Raw genomic sequence first — 23136 nt, forward strand, 5'->3', positions numbered from 1 at the left:
GGTTTAGATCCCATGTCATCGGTGTACAGCACAAGATGGACACCATCGATCGGTGGTACACCAGCTGTGTACAGTGTGTAGGGAACTGGCCAAGGACTGATTCTTGGGGTGTTCCAGCCAGAATATGTCTTTTCATAGAGCGGCTGCCTTGTATCCTCATATGGAAGTTTCTGCCAGCCAGATAAAATTTAAGCAGCAGCACGTGTGACAAAGGTACTTCGTGTTCTAGTAATTTGAACAGAAGCCCATTATCCTCTGTGGTGTGAAATGCCGTGGAAAAATCCAACAATACCTGCTCTAGGTATCCTAGTGTTCTAAGGCTTCTTGTGCTTCTTCCACCAGCTAACTAACTGTTTCAATGGCACGTGACCGCATCAGAATCCAAACTGGTCATCTGGAACCAGATTTTCAGCCCTATTGTGTTGAAGAGATGCCTGCACTGCAGTCGCTTAGAGAATGTGGAGAGCACAGGCAGTAGACTGATAGGTGTACAGATGGTTGGCTTTCAAGGCTCCTTCTCTTCCTTTGGTATCAGCACTGCACCAGCGTGGAAACATGCTGATTGGTGGTTACCACTGGTATGGATCGGTTGCAAATTGCAGGAACTGGTTGTGGCACAATCTGCTTCAGCAGCAATTTAGTGACTTGGCTTGCACCAGATGCCTTGCAGATCCTTGTGGCAGATGTGGGCAGTGACTTCCTCCAGAGACTCTGGGAGGATGAAATCACCTACTTCTCTAATAGCACAGTATCAAGGAAGTCACTCCTCAGAATTCTTGATGTATGCGATATCGGCTGGGTACGACACCAGCTGAAAATTACAAGTTATGGCACCCGCATTTTCATTAGGTTCACAGGTCACCTATTGTTCGATCTGTACCTGGTAGTAATTTTCGATGACGCCACAGGAATTCGGTGGTAACATTCTACATGTGTTGTCATTTGACCTCAGTCTCCTAAAAGTGGTAATGCTCGTTTTCACTGGTGTTGCGACACATATTTCTCTTTTTTGCATTGTGTCGCTGGAGTCAGCCAAACAATTATCGCTCGTCACGTCTTTAATGCAACGGCCTGTGCCTTCAGGAAGCGCCGATGAGTTTCCCATTTTTAAATCTGAATTTTATGCGCCCCTTCGACAGTGCGCTCCCAAATCAACGTAGTCCGATATTAGTTTTATCGATGTGCATTAACAGGGACAGTAAAACAGTAAGAATAAGCAGCGATGTGTGCAGCGACTCAGCAGCGCTACATGCTTGGCGGTAGCAATCACGCGGTCAAAGCAATGTTGTCGCTGATGGAGTACCGGTTCTTCTTCGTATTTTAGTGGCCCTGTTAATACATATCGTTCAAACTAGACAATCAGGAACCGATCTATCGATTTGGCGTGTAAAAACTTTCTCCTTAAAATTCATTTTGTTTGTAATGGGAAACAAATCAGGCGCTTTCCGTCGACACTGGGCGCCGCCTGAAAGACGAGATGAGCAGCAATTGTCTGGGTTGACTCCAGCTGTAGAGAACAGAAGCGAAGTTGTAAATAACTGTTAAACACCAGAGAAAATGCGACAGACGACTCTTAGGAGAGAGACACTGTATAAGAAACGACAAAAATATAGTGTACACAAGTCTACACCAAACCTGTGGTGAAGTATTCTACAGTTCTGCTATCGATGTGGTGATACACACCCTCGTGGTCTGGGCTGGCTCTTTCAGTGCCAGAGCCGTGGCCGTCGTGCGACCTGCTGTACAACTGGTTCTGGTGCCGGGGCCACCACGAGGGTGGCCTTATCTGCGAGGGGAGCTTCAAGTGGGGTTCCGTGGAGCCGGTGGCCGTACTCTGGACACGCTCCATTGAGACCGGCGACCAAAGTCACGTCCGAGGTGGGTATTTTGTCGCCTTCTTTGAAACACAACAAGCGTTTTGGCTAGAATTACACTTTTCCTCGAGACATATGAGTCTCAACTTTATGTTCAATAATGACAGAAACTGAAGGAATAAATTAAAATGCCAATATTGGAGAGTTTCGGCAACACTGACGATTTAAGAAGGGGAAAATAGGCTGAAGACATGAACTGAAGTTTGTGTTAGGGAGGATACTAGACTAGGATAGACCATACAACTCTCTCAGCCGTACTGCTACGGTGGTTTAACTTCAGTCTGCTTTCCGCAGCGCTGCGGCGATGACGTCCTGTTTACGTCCGGTCCGCGCGGTCGCAAGTATCCGTAGTTGTTTACTACACTACTGGCCATTAAAATTGCTACACCACGAAGGTGACGTGCTACAAACGCGAAATTTAACCGACAGGAAGAAGATGCTGTGATATGCAAATGATTAGCTTTTCAGAGCATTCACACAAGGTTGGCGCCGGTGGCGACACCGACAACGTGCTGACATCAGGAACGTTTCCAACCGATTTCTCATACGCAAACAGTTGACCCGCTTTGCCTGGTGGAACGTTGTTGTGATGCCTCGTGTAAGGAGGAGAAATGCGTACCACCACGTTTCCGACTTTGATAAAGGTCGGACTGTAGCCTATCGCGATTGCGGTTTATCGTATCGCGACATTGCTGCTGGCACTGGTAGAGATCCAATGACTGTTAGCAGAATATGGAATCGGTGGGTTCAGGAGAGTAATACGGAACGCCGTGCTGGATCCCAACAGGCTCGTATCACTAGCAGTCGAGACGACAGGCATCTTATCCGCATGGCTGTAACGGATCGTGCAGCCACGTCTCGATCCCTGAGTCAACAGATGGGGACGTTTGCCGGCCGCGGTGGTCTAGCGGTTCTAGGCGCTCAGTCCGGAACCGCGCGACTGCTAAATGTCGCAGGTTCGAATCCTGCCTCGGGCGTGGATGTGTGTGATGTCCTTAGGTTAGTTAGGTTTAATTAGTTCTCAGTTCTAGGGGACTGATGACCACAGATGTTTAGTCCCATAGTGCTCAGAGCCATTTGAACCATTTGGGGACGTTTGCAAGACAACAACCATCTGCACGAACAATTCGACGACGTTTGCAGCAGCATCGACTATCAGCTCAGAGACCATGGCTGCGGTTACCCTTGATCAGGAGCGCCTGCGATGGTGTACTCAACGACGAACCTGGGTGCACGAATGGCAAAACGTCGGATGAATCCAGGTTCTGTTTACAGCATCATGATGGTCGCTTCCGTGTTTGGCGACATCGCGGTGAATGCACATTGGAAGTGTGCATTGGTCATCGCCATACTGGCGTATCACCTGGCGTGATGGTATGGGGTGCCATTGGTTACACGTCTCGGTCACCTCTTGTTCGCGTTGACGGCACTTTGAACACTGGGCGTTACATTTCAGATGTGTTACGACCCGTGACTCTACCCTTCATTCGATTCCTGCGAAACCCTACATTTCAGCAGGATAATGCACGACCGCATGTTGCAGGTCCTGTACGGGCCTTTCTGCATACAGAAAATGTTCGACTGCTGCCCTGGCCAGCACATTCTCCAGATCTCTCACCAATTGAAAACGTCTGGTCAATGGTGGCCTAGCAACTGGCTCGTCAGAATACGCCATTCACTACTCTTGAACTGTGGTATTGCGTTGAAGCTGCATGGGCAGCTGTACCTGTACACGCCATTCAAGCTCTCTTTGACTCAATGACTAGGCGTATCAAGGCCGTTATTACGGCCAGAGGTAGTTGTTATGGGTGCTGATTTCTCAAGATCTATGCACCCAAATTGCGTGAAAATGTAATCACATGTTAGTTCTAGTATAATAAATTTGTCCAATGAATACCCGTTTATCATCTGCATTTCTTCTTGATGTAGCAATTTTAATGGCCAGTAGTGTACTTCGTCGCCGGTAGTTAGAGTCCATCACTACCGACGTAATATGGCACATTCATACAGACAAACCACCATCAAGATCAGTTTTCAACCCGATCACGCACAGGCCGGCCGAAGTGGCCGTGCGGTTAAAGGCGCTGCAGTCTGGAACCGCAAGATCGCTACGGTCGCAGATTCGAATCCTGCCTCGGGCATGGATGTTTGTGATGTCCTTAGGTTAGTTAGGTTAACTAGTTCTAAGTTCTAGGGGACTAATGACCTCAGCAGTTGAGTCCCATAGTGCTCAGAGTCATTTTTGAACCGATCACGCACAACAGCGAGCTTTTGAAGTGAAACGTTTTCTACGTGACGACGTTAAAATTGATCTGCAGGACATAATTGGTATCCATCTCTCTATCACGAGCAGTGTTGTCTACGTCAAGTTAGTAAGTGACGAGGTGTGCAACAGAATCGTGCTCTCACATGTGAACGATCTTAAATTCAAACATTCTGATGGGCGTATTGGGGCAATCTCTATTGATCATGCGGGGTCTGGTCTTTATACTATACGAGTCTTCGAACTCCCGCTCGAAGTACCACCGGACGTAGTCACCGCGGCTTTCCAGCCTTATGGCAGAGTGGTCAGCCACATGGTAGAAAAATGGACCACCTTTACAACGTACCCCGTTCTTAACGGGGTACGCTAGATCAAAATTGAACTGACAAAACGTGTACCATCATATCTTGTCACGGCGGATGTAGGGCGATTAATTTGAATGACGGACAGCCATGCACTTGCTCTGATTGTGGCCAAGAAGGACACGTCTGGTCGGATTGTCTCCAACGACGGCATGCTCAAATCCTGACAGGTGAATCTATGACTCCTTTTATGGTGACGACCCTGCCTGTCAATTATGCCGGGGTTGTACAGGTGGCCACTCTTTCCGATTCCGACCACATTCGTCCGATAGCCGCCCCCGATAGCAAGGCCACGATAGATCCTGTAGTACCGGATCCAGGCACTACAACGGCGCTCAATCCTGAGGACAGTCACTGAACGACTTTGTGAGAAAGCACTGATGACAGGATGGACATTGACCCACGGCAGAGGCTTTTCTTCCAGACACCAGAGCAGCTGAAGAGATCCACCCTCTTTCTGATACTGAAACACACGTCCATAAACAGCATTCCCCGAGGAAACACATGAGACGGCGGCGTTCTCCATCGGACGAGTGCTTGCAACGTACGTCTGACATGGACTGTGGGCTATCCGACGCCGGTACCGGCGGTACGGAAGCCGCAGGAACATCCCATCCAAAAGATCGCCATGGTGACGGCTCCAGTCCTTCCGATCCCACTGAACAGCAGGATCACATGCAGACAGCCGCTGCCGATTGCCAGCCAGTAGCGCCGAAGGAGTCTGCGCCGAGTGGCGCAGCAGCCACCAACAGCCACCAACAGCCAATGGTATTTCATGGCGACTCAGCGGATGACAGTAAGGAAAACTCCTTGCCGATCATGTCGTACGACACGCAAGGGAATTCACCCCACCAATGTTGATCGTTTTCCACCATCAGTGACAGCGATGAGACAGCCTGATGTCACGTGCACACACCCCTTACAAGGGTGTTGATGGCCAACACAGATGATGTGGTATCGTGTTGCGACTGTAAACATTAACACTACATGGACACGTGCTAAGTTATCCTTGCTTCAGGATATGTTGAACTCTGCTTCCATCGACATAGCCTTTCTCCAGGAGGTGTACATCGACAACTTCCCAGACATGTACTATTAGGACGAATGTGTCTCTCCAGCTTCCCCCAGAGGCAGTGGGGTCGTTGTACTTCTTCGGGAAGGGATAGTGGTGGGCGATGTCCTTCTGCCTGGGGCATGAGGGATGGCACTCACAGTACTGGGTGTCCGCCTTATGAATATCTATGCTCCTTCTGGGACGGACAAACGTCATGAAAGTTCACGATTCTTTGCGGAAGACGTCGTCCCGCTCTTCCAAGGCCGCCACTACCATCTGGTGTTTGGAGGTGACTACGATTGCGTACTGGCAGCCAGAGACCAACTCCCACGACATAAATCATGCCCGGAACTCGACATAAACCCTGCCCAGAACTCGAGATGCTAATCAGAGACCTGCAAATGGTGGAAACTTTGGAACATCTTCACGGTCACCGACTGGGATTCCCATACTTCGCGAGCCACTCCTCCAGTCACATCGACGGGATTTATGTCTCACGCTCTCTTGCCGCTGGGACACAGGATGTGGAACTGTGGCCTGCAGCTTTCTCTCACCACTCTGCTTACATCAGTGCCATCACCATATGGCAACAACAAGTGTGGAGAAGACACAGGCTCGTGGAAATTAAACGTTGCTCACCTGTCGTACCCGGATTACAACCAAGCCGTTGAGGATTCGCATTCGTGTGAAAATCGCCTGTGTGCATATCCCACAACGATCCACTGATGATTGGACTGCACCAAACCGGCACTGAGGCGAATGTTGATAACCTACGGTCGCGACCACGCTGCTTGGCGTACACACACACTCGATTTTTACTTCAGGGAACTGCGAGACTGCAGTGCTATGGCGCCATTTCTGGAACGACAAAATGTGGTCCACCGTTCTAAGACTCCGATCATTGGTAATATGCGACGCCACCTACAGTGGGTGGTCATCCGCTCGACGACACAGGATAGGTTAGTGAGAGAACACCCGTCTATGTTCCACGTACTTCGTGAACGTAAATGACGCCAAAAAGCACTGATACGCTTGATCGACATGGAGAATGGTCGTCGCCTCACCAAGCAACAAGACATTGTACGATCATTATTCCCATCTCTATTCAGCTCAGCCTCCTGATCCGACAGCACTGGAGAACGTCTCGCAGACGATTTACGGCACATTCACCCTGGCAACGAAAGCGGCCTTGATGGAGGAAATTACGGAAAAAGAAGTGATCGATGCCATTAGAAAAGGAGCTGCAAACAAGTCTCCGGGTCCTGATGGCCTCCCCTTTGAATTTTACCAGACTTTTAAATATTTACTAGCCACCCTATGGATGGACATCTGTCGCGAACTACTATCCCCAGAAGTGCCGCTCCCTATGGCCCTTATAGAAGGGATGATCATTCCTATTCACAAACCATCCGGTGGCTCGTGGATGCAGGACTACAGCCCACTGACGCAACTGAATTGCGAATTAAGATCTTTTTTCTGGCGGCGCGGGTACACCAGACTTTACATCACATCATCGCCCCCGATAAAACGTCATTAGAAGGTGACAATAATATTGGAACAGCACTCAGTGAATGTCATGACTTGATCTCACTAGCGAGGGCATGTCGTCTGAAGGGTGCGCTGGAAGCGGTCCTGCGACATATGCGATACCCACAGCCATTTGCCACTGTCGTCATGCGACTACTCCGTGCCTGCCTCAGTGGCCGAGCGGTTCTAGGCGCTGCAGTCGGGAACCGCGTGACCGCTACGGTCGCAGGTTCGAATCCTGCCTCGGGCATGTATGTGTGTGATGTCCTTAGGTTAGTTAGGTTTAAGTAGTTCTAAGTTCTAGGGGACTGATGACCTCAGAAGTTAAGTCCCATAGTGCTCAGAGCCATTTGAACCATTTGACTACTCCGTGGCGCGACATCCAAGGTGATCGTCAACGGCCGACCTACGCAGCCCCTCACCATTTCTCGATCGATAAGCCAAGGCTACCCACTGTCCACTTTACTTAACTCTATGACCAATGGAACCGCTATTACGAGGCCTGCGCCAATGACTAACGGGTATGATGACGTTACACGGCCTCACTTTCCCATGTAAAGCATATACTGACGACCTGGTGATTGTCATCCGCAACGGCGACGACACCGCCAGCGCACTGAATTGGATGGCCACATGTATCATGGCCACTCATAGTCGTATTAGCTTCGCAAAATCAGTGGCGATGTACATCGGTGTCGGAATGTTACAGCTCAGAGATACTTCCAGATGCCTCGGCATTGATTTCACAGACGATATACGACGAACCGCTGCTCACAACTTTCGACGACTTTTACGAAATGTTCGGACTGGGATAACAAACAAGCGCCTACGAGCACTGGACGTCGTCCAACGGACCCAGCATGTCACGACACATTTAACGTCACTCATTCCGCACATCGCCCAGGTATTACCTATACCGGTGATGTCACCTCGCCGTATACTGGCGTCTTTTGCGTCCTTCGTGAGTTCAGGAATGCTTTTCAAGATCACATATGAGACTCTCACCCTTCCCCCGGATCGAGGAGGGCTTGGCCTTTATCACGTTCATGACAGAGCGATCGCCCTATTTGTGAGGACATTAGTCAAACGGTGGTGCTCCCGTCCGGACAGTCTGACGAGTTTGTTATTAGAAGAACTAGCGCCGCCCTCCCTCTCGCCACCTGTGCCGATACACCACGTCCCATCATCACTCTTCTACATCGGTGTCATTTACCTCGAACGCAGTTACGTTCAATTTGCCTTACCAGCGACTCGACTGGCGACGGCACGGATGGTTTATCGTGTCCTGCAGAGTGAACGACCCGACAACATCGTGGAGAGGAAGCACCTGAACGTCAACTGGCGGGCAGTGTGGAGGACGATTCACCACGTAACACTGGACATTGCCTTCACGGCGATGTGGTATACCACTGTCAACGGCAAGGAGGTGACCAGATCAAGCATACATGCAATCCACGTGGTGGACTCACCCATGCACGAGCTGTGGTATTCAAGACAACGATGAATACTGTCTCAGCTGTGGTGAACCTACGGCAGTGTGGCACTTAGTGAAGCAAATGTCAGCGTACTTCCTTTGAGTGACGCAAATCTACATCTACATCCATACTCTGCAAACCACCATGAGTTGCATGGAAGAGGGTATGTCCCATTGTACCAGTTCTTAGGGTTCCTTCCTGTTTCATTCACATATGGAGCACAGCAAGAAAGATTGTCTGAATACCTCTGCATGTACAGTAATTATTCTGATCTTATCCTCACAATCCCTATGTGAGCAATATGTACGGAGTTGTTGTATATCCCTCGAGTAAGCATTTAAAGCCGGTTCTTGAAACTGTTTTAACAACTTTATCAAGATAGTTTATGTCTGTGTTCAAAAGTCTGCCAGTTCAGTTCCTTTAGTATCTCTGTGACATTCTCTATGGATTAAACAAATATGTGACCATTCATGCTGCCCTTCTCTATATACAGTAAATGTCCCCTGCTGGTCCTATCTGGTACAGGTCCCAAACGCTTGATCAGTATTCTAGGATGGGTCACAAGTGTGATCTGTAAGCAATCTCTTTAACAGACTGACGACACTTCCCCATCATTCTACCAATAATCCTAAGCTTACCACCTGCTTTACCTATGACTGAACCTATGAGATCATTCCATTTCATATCCCTACAAAGTGTTACACCCATGTATCTGCATGAGTTGGCGGATTCCAACAGTGACACACTGATGTTATAGTCAAGAGATACTACGTATTTTTGTTTTGTGAAGTGCGCACTTTCACATTTCTGAGCGTTTAGAGCAAGTTGCCAATCTCTGCACAACACTGAAATCTTATCAAGATCCGACTGAATATTTATGCAGCTTCTCACAGACAGCATTTGATTACAGATAACTGCATTATCTGCAGGAAACCTGATTTGACTATTAATATTGTCTGCAAGGTTGTTAATGCGGTGGACATTCTGAGAGAACTAAGCTTTTTTCCCTAATTTTGGTTGAGTTACTCAGCTGTGTTTAGGCCCTTTCAGTATTGGCCATTTTAAATAAGAAGAATGGTGAGAACGGTGAGCTATGCGCAACTTTTGAATTCTTGCAATACACATTCTCACAACAACAAACTACTTTGGTGTTAATGATGCATTTATAAGTAGTATGGGTACATTATCCAGTAACTATCATGTAAAGGTGTAAAATCATACAAAAAGGTAACAGGCAAAGTAACTTACAAGAGGCATCTATACCAGTGCTCTTACAATACACAACATACAACAGAGTCACAAACAAGCTTCTAAAAGAGGATACAAGCAAGCTAGGTTGTTTCCTCCTTTAGCAGCACTACAGGCAGTCACATATAACATCAGCAACAGAACCAAAAATATGAACAGTACGTGTAGTAGGTTTTATATCTATGATGTTTATGCAAATGTGTCCCTCTGTTGGATAACAGGCTTTGACAGTTCTGAGTAAAAGTTTAGGGAGTTTGTGTGCCTTCACACTACAGTATAAAAGAACACTTATGTCAACTGGCAAGAATTGCTGTTAAGGCAAAGCCTCTAACCGGTACGTTTGATGTGGTCTATCAATAATATTATGGTGTCAGCCATAAATAACTGGTGTTCTGTTAATTTACTTCGTACATCTGGCTAAGGGCATCTATTTTACTTTTGATTAATTTTCAATTCCTACAGTCAATGATTTTGAAATACATCGCAATCAGCGGTAACAATTATTGCTTCGTTAATGAAAAACTCGTAACTCGTAACTTGATAGGAGCAAATCATATCGAACCCAAGACTGTATTATTCCCGGATGAGACATATTAGTCACACACGAAAACTAATGTCGTGTCGTGGCTTCGTGGACGAGCAGTGCATTATTTGTTCCAAGACGACACTAAGGACACTTTAGACTTTTGGAACTATTTGCAGGAACGACATTGCCAGATCCACCGTTACCCAAAGTATCGACAGTATTTATCTAATTATTTATGGAATGCGTTCCACAACTCTCCACGCAGCTGGATCATCACGGGTAAGAGAAGCGAAAATTACAAGACTGTGATGGAACACCACACGGTACAAGGTGGGATCTACCTTGGTCACTGCGAGAAGCTATACCTGGATGATAAAGCAGATGGAGAGTTTCGTCGTGACCCCTCGCACTGTTTAGCAGTATTGGCCCCCTTTCCTACAAAAAATGGCTCTGAGCAGTATGGGACTTAACATCTGAGGTCATCAGTCCCCCAGAACTTAGAACTACTTAAACCTAACTAACCTAAGGACATCACACACATCCATGCCCGAGGCAGGATTCGAACCTGCGAACGTAGCGGTCGCGCGGTTCCAGACTGAAGCGCCTAGAGCTGCTTGGCCACACCGGCCGGCCCCCTTTCCTCTTTTTGTCCCCAGTGCAAAGGCTTCTTCGCAGTTTTTGTTTCCCATCCGGTGCAAGATGTAGTACCAGTTAATGGTGGTACAGATTCCACCCTTCGGTTTTATTTAATGGCTTCCTTAGCCTCACACTTTGCTCTCTTTCTTTTTGCCCTTTGCGGCAACTATAAGTGTGTTTGCAGTTACGTGTGTCCCCAATTTGACGCAATGATTGTACATACTAGTTTCAGTTACTTACTGCTTAAAATAATTAGTTAATTAAATGAAATAACAAAAAAAACAGTTAGCACATCTGCCAAATAAGCAGGAGACACGGGTTCAAGTTCTGGCTGTAGCACAAATTTTAATTCATTTCTTCTGCTACTGTCATTACAAAAAAGAAGAAAAACTTTTAGGCTTCCAGCATAAGATCCCTCTCTCCCACATTTAGTTTTTTGCTATACTGAATCCAAGCAACATTCATATTGGTGTTTGAGAAGCTTTTCAGGATTGCTGGCTACTTTATTTCATATGTCCACAATACCATTGCCACATAAGCACATAAAACTTCATACAGTTAATAATTAATTAATACACAATAATAATATCATCTGTTGATATAAGGCGTTAATTTCAGGTTGTTGATAATCATCAGGAAATGGGAAAGGTGACGGTATTGGCCAGTTGTCAGGAACGATTACAGTATTCGCGTTGAACCATTTGAGAAAACAATAGAAAATCAAAATATGAATAACAAGATCAGACGAAGTTTCTGAGGGCCCATTACAAGTCAATCTTACCTAAATGCCATTATTTTTAGGAAGGTACAATAAAATCATTCAGCGAGGAACTGATATAAATATTCCTGCAAACACAGAGAGGACACTGCCAAGAGAAGAGCTTTCTGTTTTGGGCTTCAGACTATGCTTGTGTAATAAATTGGTACGTCAAGATCGACTAATTACTCCCAAATTGTCAAAGAGCTTGACTGTATGAGCATGCTTATAATTATGATTTTGTATTCTGTCTGGCCTGGATGATTGCTCTGATTCGGTTGGGAGGGGTGCCACGAAGCTCTTGTATCCTCTCCTGAGCCATGCTGACTCACAATTGTTGTAACTCGTCCGTGATATCTTTGATCCTAGCAGTGGGACAGAGTTGACGTCGGAGCTATTCCCATAGCCCTGGGAATCCTGCTGGTAACGGGAGTACATCAACACCACGCACACAGCTCACATGTATCGACGAGCGTTGCCCTGAAGGCAGATGTCGCATAACATTTGACACGCGAAGACGCAGGATGTCCGTAACACACCGTTATGCGGTCAGTCACTACCAGCCGCGACCTGGAGACGTACCCGACTGCTCTCTACACCATGACGCCAGGAAAAACACCACTGCGCCTCTCCAAAACATTGGAAGAATGGGAATTCTCCCGCAGGTCGCCACAGAAATCGCCGACCATGGTCATCCGACGACTATAGAACCGCGATTCATCAATGAACACAATGCGATGCCGTTCATCAACGGTCGGCTGTGGTGTGATGTTAGCGGCAGCCTACCAGGTCTGGTAACGACACTGAACACGAATGCACTTTGGTGGCTGTTCTACCTGTCACAGAGAATTGCTACTCCAACCGTTTACATACTCACCGATGGTGTGCACGGTACGAAGTTACTTTGATGTCCGATCGTTTCTTGTGGTTGCTTCGCTTATTTTGTCACGCAGTGTAATAAATTAATGTTCTCCTTCACGTGTTTGTCTGTATGTGAAGGCTGATCTCGGGAAATACTGTAGGAATTCTGATACAGTTTTTACTAATAGATAAACTGATTTATGAGAAAGGTTCATGTTCGTAAGTTATTATTGCTAAGGCAAAAAAGTTGTGTCCGGCCACAGATACGTAGTGCTCTATACGTGCGAAGCCAGGGTGCGAAGCCTGTGATGCGAAAACTCAAGTTTTATTCGTCATGAAAATCATGAAACAGTATAAAATATGCCAATGAAACATGCATCATGTCATCACATATTAAAAAGACAAATTTTCTCCATACGCACTTCGTTTGCTGCGTCATATTAATACTGGGTGCAGCCACTCCTTTTAAGGAAAAATGTTTGTTGTCAATAAAGTAACTCACAAACATGATGTACTATAGTCCGTGAGACGAGTGATTGGTACTGACAGTTCCGGCGGCAGACGGCGCTGTTACCGAACGTGGCTCACAGCACGCGGCGCCCTGTCTGCTACACGCATTCTCTAGCAGCAGAAATAAAAGCGAGACAAAATACAAGTCGTATTGGTACGCGTGAATTTATTTAAAGTTGATGCTTGAAATATATTAACTCGAAACTGATAAGAGCTATTTAGTACAAGTATCTAAGATGCTGAAACATAATAAAGTTATTTGTTAAACTTCACAACTGAAATGAAAACTATTTTCGCAAGTTGTTGAGCATTAGCAATTTTGGTTTCCATTGTTAAGTATTAGCATTATTAATTTGTTCTACTACAAGCTACAGAGTAATTGGTCAGTGTATTAAGAGTTATAATCTGAAGAAAGTACTCCCAATATGATGATCTGGTTGTAGATCTATAGCAAACTCCCTCCTTACATACCTGAATACGTTGTAGTTACTGTAATGGAAAAACACCACTCACATCACTGTCAGAATCTGATTTGACATTGTTTTCCTCAGCACTACTCGAACTATCACTGCTCTCTCCCAGATGTATGATTAAATTTTCGATGCGTTCTTCCACAACCCCTTCGGTTTTGGCCGCCTCTCTGATGGCACTTGCAGTGCTGTTTACAATTTTATTGATAGCTGCTGGAAGGAGAGTTTCCACTTCAGAGATCGTGAATTTTTTATTGTTTGCAGCAATGTAATTTTTTATCTGCGCCCACACTCCTTCAATTGCATTGAAGTGACAGTGGTATGGAGGAAGCCGAACGATTTCATGCCCGTGCCTTTTAGCAATCTCGTCAATTACATATGTTGGAAACTGGGGTTTCTTTCGTGCCACAATTTCGAGCAGTTCCGCCTTCCTTAAATCTTCTCTGAAATCTCCTTTTCGCCGTTTCAACCACTGAATGATATCGTCTTTTTTTTGGTGCCAAGATTGGTGCCTTATCGTGAACAACGGAATGATAAGGCGCATTGTCCATAACAATCACTGATGGACTTGTCAGATTCGTCATAAGCGATGTCTCGAACCATTCTTGAAATACTACACTTCATTTCTTCATGGTAATCTCCCGTCTTTTTTGACCGAAACATTTTCAAGCAGTTTGGCACAAAACCTTTCGATGTTCCTGCATGTAAGACAATAATACGCTCTCCTTTGCCAACAGGCACTGCCATTGTCCCCTCGGGCGTTCCATCATTCCAGCCTCTACGTAAAGAATGGCTGGCATTGACCCAAGTTTCAGCTAACCACACCATACTTTCGAATTCCACACCCATGATCCTGCGAAGAAATCTGCACCGCCATGCAACTACATCTGTCCTTTCCATTAATATTTTGCGTCCGTTAAACAGTGAATAGCTGAAGCCTATGTCTTTCAACACTGTACGCAATAAAAATTTGCTCCCTTTAAAAAGATCGTCTTTCTGAAGCGACACCTGTAATTTAGATAGAGTGGGATGTTCCCTTCTCTTATAATAGCTGTATATATGACGACGAATAGCGTCTTTCTGAAAATCGTCCAAAGCTGTCACCTGCTTATTTCTGGGTCGCTTCTTTCCTGGTGTGTGCAGCTTTGTTGTGCCACTCTCGTCACAATCTACACTATACTGTTCTTTCCCTATCTTTACAACAGTGTTCTTACTTATTTTCAATGCTGCTGCAGTTCTCTTCACAACCTGAACAACAGGAGTTAAGGGCCTACCTTTGTCCTTTTCTTTCTCAAAGTAATCCCTCACAGAGCACGCGAATTCACGGGCCTGGGTGTGTAGCACACTTTTCTACCTCCGTTTCACTTCTTGTGTTGGGCTGGTACTACCCGCCGCACTAGACATTGTTTACAACGAAACATAAACAAAGAAACACTAAAAACAACAAAAACGAAATAAACTGCGAATTCAACTTCAGACAAACGACGAACGACCGCACCGCCTGCACGCGAGACACTGGTAAGTTTCATAAGCGCGCGCGGCCGGGTTTCAGAGCGGCAACGTGGCCCTTGCTACCCGCTCAAAGTCAGGCCGTCATTGGCTGCCTGCCTGCGGTCGCTAGGCAACGGGAAGACGCTACCGAGCTGTCAATACCAAAGCCTCGTCTCCCAGACTATAGGCTGTTAGAGCCACAATCTCCATCTTGTTAAAAATCGCTGAATTAACTCTCCCTCTTTGGTTAAAAGCAAAGCCATTTAACCAAAAATGACATAAGGAGTTTAGAAAAAGGGAAGCAGAATTCAAAGTACTTTAGATTATTGCAAGAACCAAGGTCTCTTACATATTCTTACCGCATAATTTAGCGTTGACATGTTTAACACATACTATACTCACTGAATCATAACGTATGGACTGCGAGAGGTAACGATTCAGAAATAATGAACTAATTACTACATTTCGGGATAGATACCCGACTCTAGTGTAGGTAGTCTTCACATGATATTATGCTCTTCTAGTTCGAATCTTGGCGGTGGAGAAATTTTTCCTCGCCAATATTTATTCAAAAAGTGCAAGAGACGTTCTGGATTTAAATGGCTCTAGAAATGAGAATTTTTGAGGATACCCTTCGTCACATTGAAATAGTAAGTTCGGTGCCTCCCCTGGTGCTAATTGAGAAGAGTGTTCACACACACACACACACACACACACACACACATACATACATAGTAACAGAAAGACTACACTTTGCAATTAAATGCAATAATATTAAAATTTTTTCCATAAATGTTTTCGACGTGTTGCCAACGATCGATAAGATTCGATGCTTACCTATAGGTAAATGAAAAGCAGATGCCTTTCTAATTTAGAAACGTAACGAGTTTCTGAATACGTATTAGTTAATATGGAGAAAGTGTTGTTATAGTTATTTTTGTAAACTTATTTTATGGCACAGCTCCCAGGATTTATCAAATAACTACTTGAATTTAAAAGTCATAATAATGACGTACCCAAGTTGTGATTGGCTCCGTAACTGAGACGCGAGTGGTATCGTGCGCAGTACCAAGGAGGGCGGGGGGGGGGGGGGAGGAGGGGAGGAGGAGGAGAAGAAGAGAGCGAGACTTTGAAATGAGCACCCATGTTGTCTGTGGCGGCGACGAAAACCTTTATTTTGTGGTAAAAAGTGCGTTTTAACAACTATAATGTGATGTGGCGTTAATGTGCGTGCAATTAAGTCGTCTTTGAATTTTGTGAAGTGCGGATGTAAGAATTTCTGCACTTGTGGCACTGCAAAGTTTTGGAGTTGTGGCTACCGAAGAACTATGGCTCTAAATGTCGCCATACTGGTCGACGAGGAATTAACGTATTAGAGATGTGAAGAGGCAGTGCAATCTTGGTTTGCCCACCGCCCATCTAAACGACGCAAGCAACAACGAAAGTCACAACACGACAAGCAAGACTCTCCAATCAGTTTTCTTAAAGACTATAAGTGAATGGGAACTTAGTGCAGTTTTCTGCTATGTGAGAATTATATATAAATAATTCTTAAAGACAGTGTTAATTTCAGTCTGAACCATTTCAAGCTATCATTTCCAAGGCAATGTTAGAAACATTTGATTTTTTTTTCTAAATCGTGTTTCGTAGCCTAAAAGACTGGAAAAAATGCTAAGTTAAGACTGCTGAAGTAGTTTTGACCATTCTCAGAAAGAGAGGGAAGTTTTAATTGAGTAAATTGGTCACTTTGTGATCCAATTCTTTTTGACGTAAATATCTTCCTACAGAAACTGTTCAGTTTTACTGAAAGCTCAGTTCTTGCTAAAAAAAGATGCATTTCCATAAAATGGTATGTCAAATCAATGACAGCTTTTCAGGACTACAATAGTAAAAAATCCCCAGAAAGCCTATGTTGTTTCCAAGAATCAAGAAAACAGGCTGGAAACCTTACTAATCAATCTAAGCGAAAGTATATAAAGGAGTAACCGGATGCTATAGAGGTAAACTTCCGCAACCACAGCACGAGACAATTCTACAGGACCCTCTCAAGGAGGATCTGCCGGTACACACCTCAAAATTTGTCCTTCAGGAGACTATATGGAAAACTGGCAAACTAACGAAGAGAATTGTCAAGAACTGGCACGTTATTTCTCCGATCTCCTTAACAGTCCTGAACCTGTAACAAGATTTCCAGTACGGAATTGTATGTCCACCCAACTAGAATCACTCCCAACAACATGTGAAAAAGTCAACAAACACACACTTAAACTAAAAAACAACACGACATCTGATGAAGACGGCTTCATTGCGGGATTACTAAAGAACCTTGGATCAAAGACACAACATGAGCTTACGCAAATAATCTCTACCATCTCGCAAACAGAAAAACGTCCTGACGACTGGAAATGTGCACTTATCCACCCACTAGACAATAAAGGAGATTGGACCAATGTAAACAACTACAGAGGAATCTCCCTGCAAGTCACCTACAAAATTTTCTCAGTATGCTTACTCCAGAGAACACAAGAACAGTTAAAACACAAAACTGGTGAATACCAGGTAGGCTTTCGCCTCGGTCGTTCATGCACAGAACAAATCATCAATCAGAAAACAATTATAAGATGCAAGGCCATCAGGAATGCGCCAATTACTTGCACCATCATAGATTTCAAGAAAGTGTATGATTCTGTTTACAGATAATCCTTGTTCAACGTCTTAGAAGAACAGGGACTCGATCCAAAAACATTACGATTCATCCGATAGGAATTAGGTGACACAACATCGAAAGTTAAATTCATGGGTGCTTCAAGACCAAAGCTAGAGTGCGCTAAGGTGACGGATTATCCCCACTATTATTCATACTAGTCATGGACAAAGTAATGAGAGAATGGGAAAAAGAACTGAAAACTCAAGGACACTGAGAACCAACACGACTAGGAAGATGCTGGGACAAAATAGAAATATGAAACCTAGCTTTTGCAGACGGCCTAGCCATACTATCAGACAACGGAGCAACAGCAACCAAACACTTAGAAGTACTAAAGGAATGCGCGGAAAAAGTTGAGCTGCAAACCTCTTTCGTGAAGTCTGAATTTTTCCGCTCAAAACTCCTAACCATAACAAAATTAGACACAAAATACGGCAAAATAAACAGAGTTGCACACTTCAAATATCTAGGTGAAATCCTTGAACTACAGGAGGAGAAAAGATCGCACAGAATACTTGACTAGAAAAAATGACGAAAGCATTCGGCATGACACAGAATGTATATAATTGAAAATGCATGTCCATTCATACAATAGTCGCGCACTACAACACAGTAATCAAGCCTGAAGTACTGTATGCACATGAGACGCTAACACTCTACATGAAAAGTGACATGGAAAGCTTACTGAAGGAAGAAAGGAAAATCACGAGGAAAATTCTCGGCCTAAAGCAGGCTGATAGAAGAGGGACACGGGTTACACTCTAGAAAAACCACAGAGAAGATGTTAAATAATAGCAGCAGATGTCAGAAAAAGGTTGAAGTTCTATGGGCACATCATCAGGCGGCCACCAAAACGACACACCAAGAGAATTCTCACATACATACAAGGGGTCATATCAACAGCACCATGGATCACTTAAGTCAAATTGGACCTAGAAGCAATAAAAATCGATCCAATAGAAACTTAAGACAGGAATGCATAGAGGGACAAGATACACGAGTGGAATGTAAGGTCAGAGAATGAAGTCCCAAACAAACCATGGGACAAAGTGGACTCAAGGTAGAAAGAGACTTCACAGAGAAAAAATGAGAGAATCGTGGATGATCAGAAATAATGCTCAAATGAGGCAGAATAATTTGCGTGGTCCTACAGAGTCTTGACACAAATAACAATAATACATACTTACATTTATATATTTGTATTTTTGTGTGTGTGTGTGTCCACCAGAGGGGGGGGGGGGGGGGAGGAGAGAGAGAGAGAGAGAGAGAGAGAGAGAGAGAGAGAGAGAGTGAGAGAGAGATTGTTTGATTAAATGAGGACCCAGTTTATTAGAAACTTAGCACAATACACATTTTCATTCACATTCCTTTTCATCATTTCATGACATACAAAATGCAGCATTTGGGTATTTCGTTAATAGGGCTAACTGAATGAAACTGCTTGGAGTTAAGTTTAAACAAGAAAGTGAAATAATAAAACAAAGAGCCATATGGATTTAACAGCTCCACAACAGATACATTAAAATACTCAATAATTTTCAGGGACTCACAAAACAAAAAAAAAAAAAAAAAAAAAAATAACAGAGAGTAAGACCTCTGATACGATCCTGTCTGTAAAATATTTCATATCAAAATGTCAATTTCTTTAGATGCAAAGGTTGTAACCTTTCACAACAAGAACAACATTGCCCAGAAGTTTCATCATATTTGCAACACAAGAAGTCCAGTACCTTATAAAAGTGTGTACAAAATTAATTATTTTAATTGTGACTGTTTCTAGGTAGGTGAAACAGGCAGATCATTTGACACCAGATTTAACGAACACATGGGGGCACTAAGAAACATTAAATACCACACATCAGGAGTAGCCAACGAGCTACATGAAACAAAACACTGCATTAACAACATTTGCTTCAGCACTCTACATTCTAACCTAAAGGCAAAACAACTAGACATTCTTGAAACACCATAAATAAAACAACCAGAATCTATAACAAATAACAAAGTTGTTACGTTTACAAGAGCACCATCTCTCTTTTTAACAGCAGTCTATATTATTTACAAATACACACTACTCCTCACCTACTCCCACCCACCACCACCACCACCACCTCCAAAACAGCACCCAGTTCAATTTTCCTGCTGATTTTCAAACCGTACGTCCTTTCATACACTTACAGTTTGCATCCTGACCCCCAGTCAGCTTACTTAAATATCTACTAGCTTATGTTATTTATAGACATAATGCATACAATATCTCAACAATTTATAGTTATTACCATGTAATGAATGTAGATTCTAATACAACCACTGCCTAGTGTATAAGATACTAACTTAAGCACCACTACTACATACATTCCTATATTAAAATACATAGGGGGTTTCAGCAGGAGAAGCGAATATTTTACTAGCTAGTAGTCAAGACTAATTTAAATAAAGCATTTAATATAGCACATACTATCAACCTTTATTAGTTACAGAGAATGTAAACCAAACACATTTTCACAGAAAGCATTAAACAAATACAATTGATAAAGTTCAAAGTTTATTTTGATAAATTTCTAATTTGTCTGGCCATACATCATGAAGAAACAGATGAATCAATAATATTGTTACCGTTAATAACACAACAATTTTTCCTAATTCAATCAACAATTTTACATACAAGAAGAAAGTTTACCCACCTGTTTGCCTATTTCAGTAACATTAGCCAACGCTTCCATGAATCATACAGAAAGATTAATATTTGAAGACATAAAGACAAAGAAAAGCTTCATCATCTGCTAGTGCAGGTACATGGATGACATAATATGAACGGTAGATGAAACCAAAAGCAGAATACAGCAACTACACAAAGACAGAAATCTTGTACTTACAAACATGAAGTTCGCAATAGAACAAGAACAAGAAAACACACTCAACTTTCTAGATATAACTATAATAAAAGACAATCACAGACACATATTTGACATACACAGAAACCCCACAACAAGTGACCCTATCTAAAATGCAACCTCAAACCACCTGCAGAATCAGAAACAGGCTGAACATGATCCCCCCTAAACACTTTTGAGTACCAAAAAGAGCTGGCCATTGTAAAACAAATTGCATTAAAAATGGACACAAACAAACAGGGTTAAGCAAACTAAACATACAAGTAAAGGCACAATAAATAAAATAAACTAACTAAACCACATCAACACCTACAACCTGCACTACCGGGAGAAAAACATGACCTACCATAATTAATTCACACTTAACATTCAAAAAACAAGGCACAAACATTTCTCACAAACATCAGGCAGCAGCAGCCGGCCGAGACACAAGCAAAAGCAGGGAAGTAACCAATTTTGTGACATTTTACGAGTCCCTAAACAGGAGCGAATTTTGTAGTGTCATCTGTGTGATTTGGTAATTTAGTTTCCTGGATTTCAGCATGTTAATTTAATATTTAGTAGACAAGTCTTTGTTTGTCTTTGTAGTATATTTTTCTACGGTCTTCAGTATGGATAGGGAGTGTGATTGCTGGGTGCAGATGCAAGCCGACTTGGTGACACCTCACTCTCAGCCCTGTATAGGTTCAGTTATGCATCTTGAAGCTGCATTGGATGGGCATCACTGTTGTGGGCCAGACATGGGGATCCAACAGACATCCAACACGTCTCAATTCGCCGATTGGTCATCACCGGTGGCCAGCTCAGTTATTGCTCACACCAACGCAGACCTCTCATCTGTGATCGAGTGGTAGGTCGCCTTGGAGTGTAGCATGCGTCAAAAGACTTCCCTGGGGGCCGAACGTAAGACCTGCCTAGTTAGTCTGACAAACAGTTTCCAGGTGCTGTCTGTGACTGACACTGTCCCTCAGACAGATGCAGTCTCCTGCCCTCATTCTGAGGAAACCAATCAGCGTACAAGATCCAGAAGTCACAGACTGGGATTATTGGTAGTTGGGAGCTGCAGTGTTAGGCGCGTTACGGGGCCCCTTAGGGACATGGCTGGCAAGGAAGGAAAGAAAGCCAGTGTGCACTCTGTGTGCATACCAGGTGGAGGAATTCCAGATCTGGAACGGATTCTTCCAGATGCCATGAAGAGCACAGGGTGCAACCAAGTCCAGGTGGTGGCTCACTTTGGTACCAATGATGTGTGTTGCTTTGGATCAGAAGAGATTCTCTCTGGTTTCGAGCCGCTAACAAAAGCGGTAAAACCTGCCAATCTTCCTTGCAAGATGAAAGCAGAGTTCACCATTTGCAGCCAAGTGGAGGATCTGAAACAGAGGCTCAGATGGTTCTGCATCCATGTAGGCTGCAGATTTCTCGACTTGCGCCTTAGGGTGGTTGGGTTTCGGGTTGTGCTGAATAGGTCAGGAGTCCACTATATTCAGGAGGTGGCTACACAAGTAGCAGGGGCTTTGTGGCGTGGACTGGGCGGCTTTTTAGATTAGTGGGTCTGGGGAAAACACAAAAAGGGCTTCAGTTTCAAAGGGTGCAGGCCGAATGCAGGAAGAACGAGATACTGGAACCATCGGTATAGCAGTTGTAAATTGTCGTATTCGTATTGGGAAAGTGCCTTAGCTTGAAGCGCTAATAGAAAGCGCTGATGCTGAAATCGTTATAGCCACTGAAAGCAGGCTAAAACCGGTGATAAGTTCAGCCGAAATTTTTGCGAAGAACCGAAAGGATAGACTAAACACAGTTGGCGGTGACGTATTTGTTGCCGTTAGAAGTAGTTTACCTTGTAGTGAAATTGAAGTAGATAGTTGCCGTGAGTTAGTTTGGGTAGAGGTCATTCTAGGCAACGGGAATAAAATAATAACTGGATCCTTTTACCGACCTCCCACCTCATATGATACAATTGTAGAAAGATTCATAGAAAACTTGAGTCTAATTTCATACACATACCCAATTCATACAATTATCGTTGGTAGTGACCCCAATTTATCCTCGACATGTTGACAAAAATACATACACTGTTTCCAAATTAACAATGTAGCGGTATGTGTAGACCAGATGTAGCTTGAATTCAAAGAAGTAGTATTGATAGCAGCTGAGAGATATACACCAAATAAATTAACAAATGACGGAGCTGATCACCCTTGGTATACAAAATGGATCAAAACAACTGTTGCACAAACATCGACAAAAGCATGCCAAATTTAAACGAACTCATAATTTTCAAGACGAGCGATCTTTTACAAAAGGTCGAAATTCAATGCGAGATTCTTATAACAGTTTCCTCAACGAAACTTTTTCTCGAAACCTAGCAGAAAATCCAAAGAGAATCCGGTCGTACGTAAAGTATGCTAATGGGGAGAGACAATCAATGGCTTCTCTGCGTGATAGCAATGGAAATACTACTAATGACAGTGCTGCTGAAGC

General features: G+C 44.0%; 1 protein-coding gene across 1 annotated transcript in view; it reads left to right on the forward strand.

Annotated features, from left to right (window-relative positions):
* Nucleotides 1–23136, forward strand: part of LOC126457640 (uncharacterized) — a 72968-nt gene that overhangs the window by 14348 nt on the left and 35484 nt on the right. The window contains exon 2 of the mRNA XM_050094115.1: nucleotides 1711–1878. Within this exon, the coding sequence (XP_049950072.1) occupies nucleotides 1711–1878 (168 nt within the window). The remainder of the gene's footprint in view (nucleotides 1–1710; nucleotides 1879–23136) is intronic.

Source organism: Schistocerca serialis, chromosome 1, assembly GCF_023864345.2.
Source record: "Schistocerca serialis cubense isolate TAMUIC-IGC-003099 chromosome 1, iqSchSeri2.2, whole genome shotgun sequence".
Classification (NCBI taxonomy): domain Eukaryota; kingdom Metazoa; phylum Arthropoda; class Insecta; order Orthoptera; family Acrididae; genus Schistocerca; species Schistocerca serialis.